Source organism: Sorex araneus, chromosome 2 (assembly GCF_027595985.1).
Source record: "Sorex araneus isolate mSorAra2 chromosome 2, mSorAra2.pri, whole genome shotgun sequence".
Classification (NCBI taxonomy): domain Eukaryota; kingdom Metazoa; phylum Chordata; class Mammalia; order Eulipotyphla; family Soricidae; genus Sorex; species Sorex araneus.
Window position 1 is genome coordinate 611,489 of NC_073303.1, and position 12,636 is coordinate 624,124.

Genomic DNA, 12,636 nt, shown 5'->3' on the forward strand with positions numbered 1-12,636 from the left:
AGGCGACCCCAGATCTAGCCTCTGAGCCCCACCAGGAGTGACCAAGGGCACTGAGCCGGGAGTGAGCCTGAGCACTGAGCCGGGAGTGGCCCTGAGCACAGAGCTGGGAGTGACCCTGAGCACAGAGCTGGGAGTGACCCTGGGTACAGAGCTGGGAGTGACCCTGAGCACAGAGCCGGGAGTGAGTCTGAGCACTGCCAGGTATGGTGCAAACCCGAAAGGAAAGCCCCAGGCAGAATGCCCGCTGACGGGGGTCACAGCAGGGCCTCGGCCTTCCGGGGGCCAGATTGAGGCCTGGTGCTTGCCGGGCGGGAGCTGGAGCCGTGGCCTGCCCGGTGCTGCAGTGACCGCGTGTCAGAGCCAGCACGCGTGGAGGAGGCTGCCTTCTTGCTGGTGTGGAGTCCTGAGCGTCAGACTTGGGGCGCGTCCGCGGGGTCATGGCCCTGGGCCCTGTCCTACCCGCCAGACGCGTCACTGGGTGGCTTGGCTGCACCTCCTCGAGGGTCACTGCCGGCGAGCCGCCCCCGAGATGCCCATAGGGGACAGTTCCCAGCTGGCTGGGTCCTCAGCCCTGCTCCTCTCCCTCCTCCCCTGCTCCTCTCTCTGCTCCTCCCCCTGCTCCTCCCCCTCCTCCCCTGCTCCTCCTCCCCCTGCTCCTCCCCCTCCTCCCTTGCTCCTCCCCCTGCTCCTCCCCCTATTCCTCCCCCTCCTCCCCTGCTCCTCCCCCTCCTCCCCCTATTCCTCCCCCTCCTCCCCTGCTCCTCCCCCTCCTCCCCCTGTTCCTTCCCCTCCTCCCCTGCTCCTCCCCCTCCTCCCCCTGTTCCTCCCCCTCCTCCCATGCTCCTCCCCCTCCTCCCCCTGCTCCTCCCCCTCCTCCCCCTGTTCCTTCCCCTCCTCCCCTGCTCCTCCCCCTCCTCCCCCTGTTCCTCCCCCTCCTCCCATGCTCCTCCCCCTCCTCCCCCTGTTCCTCCCCTTCCTCTCCCTGCTCTTCTCCCTCCTCCCCCTGCTCCTCCCCCTCCTCCTGCTCCTCCTGCAGAGCTCCCGACGGCCCCTCCTGGCACGCTCGTGCCCTCATCTCTGGGAGCCTAGGAGCACCCCTGGCTCTGTCCCCGCACAGCTGGTGGAGCCGCCACAGGAGCCAGTGACTCAGCCCGTGGTCACCAGCATGTTTGCGAAGCCGCTTCTGAGCTCATATGTTTGTGTCATGTACAGCCTGTCTGCTGGCCCCATGGCCTGCTGGTGGCACTTGCCTGCCGTTCCAGAAAGTTCTCCAGCAGAGGGTTCCGGATGTTGAAGTGTGTGTGTGTGTGTGTGCGTGTGTGTGCGTGTGTGCGTGTGTGTGTGCATGTGTGCGCGTGTGTGTGTGCGCGTGTGTGTGTGTCTGTGTGTGCGCATGTGTGCGTGTGAGTCTGTCTGTCTTTGGGTCACACCTGGCTGTGCTCAGCGGTTCCTCCTGGCTCTGCACTCAGGAATTACTCCTGGTAGTGCTCAGGGGAGCGTACGGGGTGCCGGGGATCGGACCGTGGCGGACCGTGTGCCCGACGAACGCCCTCCCCGCTGTGCTCCCGTCTCTCCCGCCCCGAGAGCTGCTTCTCTCCCCGCCTCCCGCCCTCCTCTCTCTCTTCCTCTCTGGCTTCCTTGTGGCCCGCCGTGGCCCTGGTCCTCTCTGGTCTCTGGTCGCGGGTGCAGTGGCTGAGAACCAGTCGGGGCAGGGTCCTGCGGTGTCCCGGGCTGGGGGCCCGGCTGCCCCCCGGGCCCAGCCCCAGCCCCAGCTCTGGTCGTCCCTGCCCTGCCCTCCAGCCCCCCTGAGCACCTCAGAGGCCCCCCAGCCTGGCGTGGTGGGGTCGGGCACAGCCGTCCTGAGCACGTGGGGGCAGCCTGGAGGCCCACCCGCAGGGCCGAGCATACCGGGGCTTTGCCGTGATCCCTGCCCGTGTGGCTGAGGGTCCCGGCCGTGTCCACTTGGAGGTTCCCCGGGCCCCTGGGCCTTGTCACTCCTCCCGCCCCCAGGGCCCTGGTTCCCGATCGTGTTTCTCTCTCTTGTGTCCGAGGGACAGGGTCCGCAGGCACCAGACCCGGGGCTGCCCTGAGGGCAGGGGTCCAGTCCAGGGGGACGGCCCCCGAGGCTGCGGCCTCCCCACGCGGGTGGGCTCAGGCCCCGAGAGTCCCGCCCGCCCCCGCTGGCGACTGGCCGGGTCTCCCCGCCCCCGTTCTCAGGGCCCCTCCCGGCCCGGAGAAAGCGCCTATTCTTAGCCCTGTTCCTGCCGCTCTCACCTGGGGGCGCCTGCAGCAGGTCCCTGCAGCCGAGTGTGAAGGGCAGGGCAGACTGGCCGCCCCGGGCCAGGCCAGCACACGGCCCTGCCTCCCGCTGAGCCACACCACACCCAGGCTGCGTCCAGGAAGCCGGGGGTCGGCATCCCAGACCCCCAGAAGGGGCGCCGTGAGCAGGACCCTCCCCTGACCCTGCCGTGCCCGTCTGGGCAGGCCCAGGTGCCGAAATGCCCCTGCCCTGGGAGAGGGGTGCCCGTCCACTCAGGGCAGAGGCTCCCGTGCGGGCCGAGGGCCACAGGCGGGAGGGGCAGTGCCTCCAGCCCCTCCGGGTCCTGCAGGGCGACGCTGCCCACCCCTCTGGGAAGGGGGCTCCATGGGGACCCTGGACCTCAGGGCCCAGACCCCTGGGGGCCAGACCCACCCACTCGGGCGGGACCTGTACATGAGCACTGTGGGTAGGGCCACTGTGGGTACACAAACACACATGCACACATGTACATGCACACACTCCCTTGCACACACACGTACACGCACACTCTCATATGTACACACTTGCTCATGCACACACGCTCTCCCATACACTCGTATGCATGCACATGCTCACATGCATTCACACGCATGCACACATGCTCATATGCACACACACACGCAGCGTCTGCCCGTGGGGCCCAGCACGGGACACGAGTGACGGGAGCCGAGGGCGGACGGGGGGCCTGGCGGGGCGAGCGTGCAGTGGGGTCCCTGCGTGTCTGCAGGGCATGGCACTGGGGCACCTGCGGGGGCGGCTGTGGGGCCTGAGGTGGGCTCCCCAGCTCCCTCCGCCCTGGCCTTGCTCGTGCCCTGCGGCGGCGTCTGGGGCTGTCTGGACTCAGGAGCACTGGGCCAGGCCGTCGTGCCTCTCCCTGGGACCCCTGGCACGGGCACCCGCCCCCTTCCCGCCTGCCAGTTTGCGTCCGTGAGTCCGGCCGCAGCCCGCCTGCCACGTGAGCACCGACTCCAGGGCCCGGAGCAGCCTCCGTCCGCGCCGTCTCCGGGGGCTTCCGCGACCCGACGGGGCGGACGGTGGAGCAGAGGCCCGGGACCCCCCGCCTCGGTCCCTGACTTCTCCCCGACTTCGTGCCTGCAGAGTCCTTTGAACTTCAGAGGAGGGCAGGGAGGCGGGAACATCAAACGGCCGTGCGGGGAGGCTGACCCCAGCCCGCGGCCGTCCCTCCTCCCGGCCTGCGGCCCGCTGAGAGTCGGGTCCAGCCGAGCTGGATCTTGGACAGTGCAGGCCCACCCTGTGAGGGGCGGCACGCAGCCCCCGGGAAACCAGGCCACGCCGTCGCCATGGTGACGAGAGCCTCCAAGGCCGGGTTCTGGAGCGAGGAAACACTTCCCCCGACACCTGGGTGAGGTGACAGGAGCGGCGGCGGCGCAGGAAGGTCACAGGCGGCCGCCGGGGCACATACCCCTGGGCTGCGCTTCTGGTAGGGACACACACAGGAGTGCTCAGGGCTCCCTCCTGCAGGGCCTGGGGGACCCCGTGCCAAGGACCGGGTCCTGGTGGGCGTGTGCAAGGCCCGCGCCCGCCCAAGTGTTTCTTTATTTCAGTTTTACTTTTGGTGTTTTGGGCCATTCTTGGTGGCGCTCAGGGCTCCCTCCCGGCAGGGCTGGGGGGCCCTGTGGGGTGCGGGGGGTCGAGGCTTGCAGGGCCAGCGCTCTCCTGGGCGTGCTCTCTCCGGCCACTTCCTTCTAACTGCACTTGGGAGGCCAGAGAACCAGGATCAGCAACGGGCAGGGCGTGTGCTCTAACCACTGTGCTCTCTCCCCGGCCCCCCTCTGCTTTGCTTCCCCATCAGCCCTTCTGCTCCCAGGTGAGTCTACGGCACGAGGCGGCCGAGGTCACCCACGGTGCCCAGAGAGGGGCCCGAGCGGGTCTCCGCCTGCTCCCCTCCCCGGGAAGCCCCATCCCTGTGAGGTCCTGTCCCCTGCGGCTGGCCGGTGTGGGGCGGCCAGCCTCGGGGCTGCAGTGCAGCAGGGTCCCCAGCCCTGGGCTCCAGGGAGCCCCCTCCCAGCAGGTCTGGCTCGCGCTGGTGCCTTCGGTGCCTGGACTCTGGGGCGGGGAGCCGGGCCGCCCTCTGGAAGTTGAGGCCCCTTTAACGCTCCTGGGCAGGGCCGGGGACCGCACACCAGCCGCAGCCGCCCCTCCCCTGCTGCCGCCGCTGGTCCTCTGTGTTTCGTTTCTGGCGCCTCACCAGCCCGGCCAGGGAGGACCGTCCCGTCCTGTGCCAGCCTGCAGCCCCCGCCGGCCTGCCTGCCCGGGCGCTGGGCCCCTGGAGTCTGCAGGAGGCCCCGGCCTCCCCGCGGTTCCCCGGAGTGTGCTGAGGCCGGGGGCGGTGGGGGGGGGCCGCAGTGGAGGGTCTGAAGGAGCGTTTCCCAGGGCCCCTTGCTGATCTGGGGTCCCCTCCCCGCCGCCCCTGACCCTGCAGCTCCCCCCGCCCCACCCCGGGGGACGGCTCGGCGCTGCTCGCCCTGTCCCAGAGGCTCTGGCCGGGACCCAGGAGCTGGGCTCAGTGTGTCCCCCCCCCCCCCCCCGCCCACTCTGTCAAGGCTTCTGAGAGGGCGGCCAGTGGGGGGTGGGGGCGGCCCGGGAAGCAGGCCCGGGTGCGGGCCCTGTGCTCCGTCTGTGTGCTGAGGATGGGGTGCTGGGGACAGGGCGGCCAGTGCCCACCACGCCGCAGGGCCCGGGAGACCGAGGTCCCGAGGCCGGCTTGGCCGGGGCTCAAGAATGCGGGAGTCTGGCCACCAGCAGGCCCAGCCGCCAGCAGCTGTGTGACAGACGAGCGCGTGCAAGTGGCCGAGGGCCCTGGGGCTGCCCTGGCTCTGCCGCTCCAGGGGGCCCAGGGCTGTGGCCTCTGGCCTCTGTCGGAGCTTGGGGTCCAGGGGTTCAGGCGATCGAGGCTCTGGGTTGGTGCCAGGATTCCGGGCTGGTTACTGGGATTCCGGGCTGGCTACTGGGATTCCGGGCTGGTTACTGGGATTCTGGGTGGGTTACTGGGATTCTGGGCTGGTTACTTGATTCCGGGCTGGTTACTGGGATTCCGGGCTGGTTACTGGGATTCCGGGCTGGTTACTGGGATTCTGGGTTGGTTACTGGGATTCCGGGCTGGTTACTGGGATTCCAGGTTGGTTACTGGGATTCCAGATTGGTTACTGAGATTCCGGGTGGGTTACTGGGATTCCGGGTGGGTTACTGGGATTCTGGATTGGTTACTGGGATTCCGGGCTGGTTACTGGGATTCCGGGCTGGTTACTGGGATTCCGGGCTGGTTACTCGATTCTGGGCTGGTTACTGGGATTCTGGGTTGGTTACTGGGATTCCGGGCTGGTTACTGGGATTCCGGGCTGGTTACTGGGATTCCGGGCTGGTTACTGGGATTCCGGGCTGGCTACTGGGATTCCGGGCTGAGTACTGGGATTCCAGGCTGGTTACTGGGATTCCGGGTGTGTTACTGGGATTCCGGGCTGGTTACTGGGATTCCGGGCTGGTTACTGGGATTCCGGGCTGGCTACTGGGATTCCGGGCTGGTTACTGGGATTCCGGGTGTGTTACTGGGATTCCGGGCTGGCTACTGGGATTCCGGGCTGGTTACTGGGATTCTGGGTGGGTTACTGGGATTCCGGGCTGGTTACTGGGATTCTGGGTGGGTTACTGGGATTCCGGGCTGGTTACTTGATTCCGGGCTGGTTACTGGGATTCCGGGCTGGTTACTGGGATTCCGGGCTGGTTACTGGGATTCCGGGCTGGCTACTGGGATTCCAGGCTGAGTACTGGGATTCCGGGCTGGTTACTGGGATTCCGGGTGTGTTACTGGGATTCCGGGCTGGTTACTGGGATTCCGGGCTGGTTACTGGGATTCCGGGCTGGCTACTGGGATTCCGGGCTGGTTACTGGGATTCTGGGTGAGTTACTGAGATTCCGGGCTGGTTACTTGATTCCGGGCTGGTTACTGGGATTCCGGGCTGGTTACTGGGATTCCGGGCTGGTTACTGGGATTCCGGGTCGGTGCGGGATTCGGGGTGGCAGTGTGTGCACCCCACGGCTGCTGCCCACACAGGTGCAGGCCTGCAGGCGCCTCCTCTCCCCCGGGAAGCCCCTCCAAGACGCCCCCAGCAGGTTCTCCACGGGGAGACGCCGGGCAGCGGCCAGCACTGCAGGAGGACGTGCTCCCCGCCAGGTCACCCTGACATCATCCCCGCGGTGCCTCTGCCCAGCTCCCCCCCGCAGGCCACTTACTCGCATTTTCCAAACTACGCCCCCAGTCTCTGCAGCGACCGCCCAGGGGCTGTGCCCGGCTCGCGTCCTGGGCTGCCACCAGCACCTCCCGCAGCCCCGCCCCTGCTCTCGGCCCGTCCAGCCAGGGTCACCGTCAGGTGCTCCAGGATCGGCTCCGTGCTCAGTGCTCCGGGGGGCCGCTCCTGTGCGGTGCTGGGCTGGGCGGATGGTGGCTGAGGCCGTGGAGCCGGGAGGAGAGCAGGTGTGCAGCGGGCAGGGCCACTGGGGCCCCCCTGACCCGCCCGGGTCAGAGGTCAGGCCGTCTCTGGGGCAAATCACTGATGTACTGACAGTCCCCTGGCGTGGGGGCCGTGGGGCTCGTGGGGCTCGTGGGGTCTCTGGGGTCTCTGGGGTGTGGTCAGGGTCCTCAGAGGGCCCGAGAGGAAGCTTCCTCCTGCCAAGTCAGCCAGGGCCAAAGAGTCACCCAGAGCAGGAACCACCTCCATACCCAGACCCACGCGGGCGCTGACGTGAGACCCCAGACCCACGCGGGCGCTGACGTGAGACCCCAGACCCATGAGGGCGCTGACATGAGACCCCAGACCCACGCGGGCCCTGACGTGAGACCCCAGACCCATGAGGGCGCTGACATGAGACCCCAGACCCACAAGGGCACTGATGTGAGACCCCAGATCCACGCGGGCCCTGACGTGAGACCCCAGACCCACAAGGGCACTGATGTGAGACCCCAGATCCACGTGGGCGCTGACGTGAGACCCCAGACCCACATGGCGCGTCACCAGGTGGGGGCTGTGTCTCTACTACCAGGAGCCCCCCGGCAGGTGAGGAGCAGAGGTCACAGGTCACGGGTCACTGCCTGCATCTGGCCCTGCCCCGCCCACCCTCTGGATCCTGGATGAAGATCAGGGCTCGCAGGCCCCCGGGCCCACAGGCCCCTGCTCGGGCGGGGGACCCTGGAGCCAGGACCCCGGCAGCACAGGGACAGGAGGGGCGGGGCCAGGAGCACCCCCACAGCTGCCCCCGTCCCCGCTGCTGTTCCTCTCACTGCTGCTCCTGCGGAGTGAGGGCCACTGCAGGCCAGTGGCCAGGTCCTAATGGCCACAGTGGGTCAGTGACCGGGTCCTGATGGCCACAGTGGGTCAGTGACCAGGTCCCGATGGCCACAGCGGGTCAGTGACCGGGTCCCACTGGCCAAAGTGGGTCAGTGACCGGGTCCCACTGGCCTCAGTGGGTCAGTGACTGGGTCCCACTGGCCTCAGTGGGTCACTGACCGGGTCTCGATGACTCAGCGGTCAATGACCAGATCCCACTGACCAAAGTGAGTCAGTGACCAGATCCCAATGACTCAGCAGGTCAGTGACCAGGTCCCGATGACTCAGCAGGTCAGTGACCGGGTCCCACTGACCTCAGTGGGTCAGTGACCGGGTCCCGATGACTCGGACGTCAGTGACTAGATCCTGCTGGCCTCAGTGGGTCAGTGACCGGGTCCTGATGACTCAGCAGGTCAGTGACCGGGTCCCAATGACTCAGCAGGTCAGTGACCGGGTCCCAATGACTCAGCAGGTCAGTGACCGGGTACACGGTTGATTTCTGTTGGACTCTGGGGTCCTTTGAGACCAGAGGTGCCCGGGTGGTTCTGGAAGTTTCTTCTCTTTCCGTTCACTAGAAACCTCAGCCCGTGTCACTTCACACACTCGTGTGTCCCTGCGGCCACTGGCCACGCGGCAGCGCACATCCTGCTGGCTGGGCCGCGTGTCCTGTCGCGGCTTTCTGGGAAGCCCGTGGCAGCACCCGCGGCCTGGGACGTGCCCACGTGTCCGGCGAGCCCATCGCACCAGCTGGCTCCAGGCCAGGCCTGCGGGGCCGGGGAGTGGGTCAGGGCTGAGGACTGGCCTCGCGCGTGGGCCCGGGTCTGTCCTGCACAGCGTCCCTGGCCGCCTGGGCCAGCCCTGCCCAGCGCCGGGCGTGGCCCCTCCCCCCCCCCCCGCCCCGGGAAGATAACGGGCGACTCCGGACGCCAGATCCGCTGACTCTTCGGCTCTTCCTGGGCCGGGTCACCTGAGAGGCTGCGAGCTCGGGCCTGGTCCCCCCATCCCTGGCCTGGGAGGGCACAGAGGGGAGGGTCTGACCCCTCCTGAGCTATCCCGGGCTGTCCGGGCCAGGCAGGGACAGAGCCACGTGTCTGCAGCCTGCCTCTGGACCGTGGGACCTCCCAGGGCGGGAGACCCCGCCCCGCCCCCAGGGCCCACACTGACCCCCCCAGGCCTAGAGGTCGGCGGCCATATTGTCACTGGGGCTTCCAGGCCACACCCTGCGGTGTTCAGGGGCTGCTCCTGGCTCTGTGCTCGAGAGTGACCCCTGCAGTGCTCAGGGAACCCCTGGGGTGCCAGGGGGGAGTAGGGTTGCTGCCGCCAAGTCACAAGAGAGGCAGAGACAGGTGCCTCCCCTCCCCTGCACTGTGTGAGGGCCCTCCCCTCCCCTCCCCTCCCTGCACTGTGTGAGGGCCCTCCCCTCCCCTCCCCTCCCTGCACTGTGTGAGGGCCCTCCCCTCCCCTCCCTGCACTGTGTGAGGCCCCTCCCCTCCCCTGCACTGTGGGGGTCCCTCAACTCCCCTCCCCTGCATTGTGTGAGGGCCCTCCCCTCCCCTCCCCTGCACTGTGTGAGGGCCCTCCCCTCCCCTCCCTGCACTGTGTGAGGGCCCTCCCCTCCCCTCCCCTGCACTGTGTGAGGGCCCTCCCCTCCCCTCCCCTGCACTGTGTGAGGCCCCTCCCCTCCCCTGCACTGTGGGGGTCCCTCAACTCCCCTCCCCTGCATTGTGTGAGGCCCCTCCCCTCCCCTCCCCTGCACTGTGTGAGGGCCCTCCCCTCCCCTTCACTGTGTGAGGGCCCTCCCCTCCCCTCCCCTGCACTGTGTGAGGCCCCTTCCCTCCCCTCCCCTGCACTGTGTGAGGGCCCTCCCCTCCCCTCTCTGCACTGTGTGAGGGCCCTCCCCTCCCCTCCCCTGCACTGTGTGAGGGCCCTCCCCTCCCCTCCCCTGCACTGTGTGAGGGCCCTCCCCTCCCCTCCCCTGCACTGTGTGAGGGCCCTCCCCTCCTCTCCCCTCCCTGCACTGTGGGGTCCCTCCCCTTGCTGACCGTCTTTCGGGCCCTGGAGTTGCTGAAGTCAGTGGAGCCCAGGCGGTTGCCCGCTGGTCTCGGTTCTCCAGCCCCCGCACCTCCCCCCTCGCTGCTCAGCCACGGTGCCTGCAGCACAGGGGTCTCTGGGACCCCCTGCCCAGAACAGGGTCCCTGTGTCAGAGCTGCAGGGCACGCAGGCTGAGCCCAGGGCGGGACCAGGCTCACAGCCACCAGCTGTGCGGGAGTGAGCGGAGAACCGTGTCCCAGAGGCTCCCTGGGGCCCCCTGGCGTCCGCGTGGGATGGCTTTGCCTGGGGGGGGGGGCAGCAGGGCGCCCGGGTAGGACGGGCCAGCTGGGGTCGGGGACTGTCCAGGCTCCAGTGCAGAGGACAGTATGGGTCGTCAGGGGTGGGTGCTCCCAAGGAGAGGAGTGGGTGCTCCCTAGAACAGAGGGGTGCTCCCAAGGAGAGGAATGGGTGCTCCCTAGAACAGGGGTGGGTGCTCCCCAGCACAGGTGTGGTGCTCCCCAGGACGGGTGTGGGTGCTCCCGGGACAGGTGCTGGCCGCCCCGTGGTGGGAGGTGGTGCAGCCCTCAGCGGGGGCTGGGGTGGCCCCTGACCTGTCCTCTGTGGCTCCCGGCCCGCGAGGAGGGACTGGGGGGGCCAGCAGCCCTGCGTGGGGGCTGCTCCCGGCTCCTGGTGCCAGCCCACACGCCCAGTCCGTGACGGGCAGGTGCCACGGGACGGTCCACGTGAGGACGCAGCACAGCGCCCGGCATCACCCGCCCCCCCACCTCTGCTGGAACCCTGGGCGCCGCCGTGGGGCTGCCCGGGGTCTGGCCACGAGCTGCTGCAGCCACAGCGGCCGCGTCTGGCCTGGGGGGGTGCCTCACCCCCCAACCTGGGGTTTGGGCCTGGGGTCTCGGGGCCACCGTGAGGGGCTGCCTGTGCCCTCCGGAGAGCTGAGGCCGCCCTCCGGGAGGCCCTGGTGCAGCCTCGGCCCGCGTGTGGGTTCTGGCCGGGCCTGGCACTGAGTGTGACCCCGGCCCCGCCTCGGGCAGCCCAGCGGGTCCCATCTCCGGCCACACCACCCTGCGTGTGGCGCCATCACGGCAGCGCGGCAGGGGGAGGGGAAGTGTGTTCTGACCCACAGGCTGTTTCCCACCCCTGCCCGGAAGCGTCGGGACCGGCCCGGGAGCCTCATCTGCCGTCCCGAGTCGGGCTCTGTGGCCCCAGCCGGGGTCTCCTGGCCTGCGGAGGGTCCCTGCGTGTGGCTCAGGCGTCCCCACGTGTGGACCAGGCGTGCGTGGTTTGCTCTCGGCCGGGCGTCCGGGCTGGCCCGGTGTGCACCCACAGCTCAGCTGCCTGCGGTGACCCGGAACCTCCCTGGGCCCGGGCTGGCCGGGGCGGGCGCCGTCAGCCCAGCGGCTCCCTGAGACTGGCCCTGCGGGGCGGGGAGGGCGTCCCCTGGGGGCACGCGGGGCTGCGTCCTGCCCCCGCAGGCGTCTGGCCAGGCTGCGCCGGGGCGAGGGACTGAGGGGCCCCGGGAGACTCTCCTCGCCGTGCGGTGAAGCTGGCAGGGTGGCCGCAGCCGGGCCCGGGCCGCGTCTGAAGGCCGGGCGGCTCTGTGGGCGGCCCCGGTGCCTGCGCCCGCCTGACCGCGCCCTCTCTGGTCTCGCAGTGGAGCACGACGAGGACCCGTCCCCACGCCCACGCCACCACAGGGCCTTCAAGTTCAACCTGTCCCAGATCCCCGAGGGCGAGGCCGTGACGGCCGCCGGGTTCCGCATCTACAAGGACTGCGTGGCCGGCGGCTTCGAGAACCAGAGCTTCGTGGTCAGCGTCTACCAGGTCCTGCAGCCGCAGCCGCACAGGTGGGCGCCCACCTGCCATACCCGGGGCCGCAGGCGTGCGAGGGCGGTGTGGGCAGGTTTGTGAGCGTGAGGATGTGTGCGCGTGTGTGCGTGTACGGACTGTATGAACATGTGCATGTACAGACTGTATGAACATGTGTGTGTAAGGACTGAGCGTGTGTGCGTGTACGGATTGTATGAACATGTGCATGTACAGACTGTGAGCAGGTGTGTGCATGTACGGACTGTATGAACATGTGCGTGTAAGGACTGTGAGCAGGTGTGTGTGTGTACGGACTGTATGAACATGTGCGTGTAAGGACTGTGAGCAGGTGTGTGTGTGTATGGACTGTATGAACATGTGCATGTAAGGACTGAGCATGTGTGCGTGTACGGACTGTATGAACATGTGTGTGTAAGGACTGTTTGAACATATGTGTGTAAGGACTGAGCGTGTGTGCGTGTACGGACTGTATGAACATGTGTGTGTAAGGACTGAGCGTGTGTGCATGTAAGGACTGTGAGCAGGTGTGTGCGTGTACGGACTGTGAGAAGGTGTGTGCGTGTACGGACTGTATGAACATGTGCATGTACAGACTGTATGAACATGTGTGTGTAAGGACTGAGCGTGTGTGCATGTAAGGACTATGAGCAGGTGTGTGCGTGTATGGACTGTATGAACATGTGCATGTACAGACTGTATGAACATGTGCGTGTACGGACTGTATGAACATGTGCGTGTAAGGACTGTGAGCAGGTGTGTGCGTGTACGGACTGTATGAACATGTGTGTGTAAGGACTGTTTGAACATATGTGTGTAAGGACTGAGCGTGTGTGCGTGTACGGACTGTATGAACATGTGTGTGTAAGGACTGAGCGTGTGTGCATGTAAGGACTGTGAGCAGGTGTGTGCGTGTACGGACTGTGAGAAGGTGTGTGCGTGTACGGACTGTGAGAAGGTGTGTGCGTGTACGGACTGTATGAACATGTGCATGTACAGACTGTATGAACATGTGTGTGTAAGGACTGAGCGTGTGTGCATGTAAGGACTATGAGCAGGTGTGTGCGTGTATGGACTGTATGAACATGTGCATGTACAGACTGTATGAACATGTGCGTG

The 12,636-nt window shown here is 67.5% G+C and overlaps 1 protein-coding gene across 4 annotated transcripts in view; it reads left to right on the forward strand.

Moving 5' to 3' along the window:
• The window catches only part of BMP6 (bone morphogenetic protein 6), a 31,849-nt gene that overhangs the window by 6,462 nt on the left and 12,751 nt on the right, over positions 1–12,636 (forward strand). For all 4 annotated transcript variants that reach the window (XM_055128405.1, XM_055128406.1, XM_055128404.1 and 1 more), the window contains exon 2: positions 11,345–11,537. In XM_055128405.1, coding sequence (XP_054984380.1) covers positions 11,345–11,537 — 193 coding nt within the window. The remainder of the gene's footprint in view (positions 1–11,344; positions 11,538–12,636) is intronic.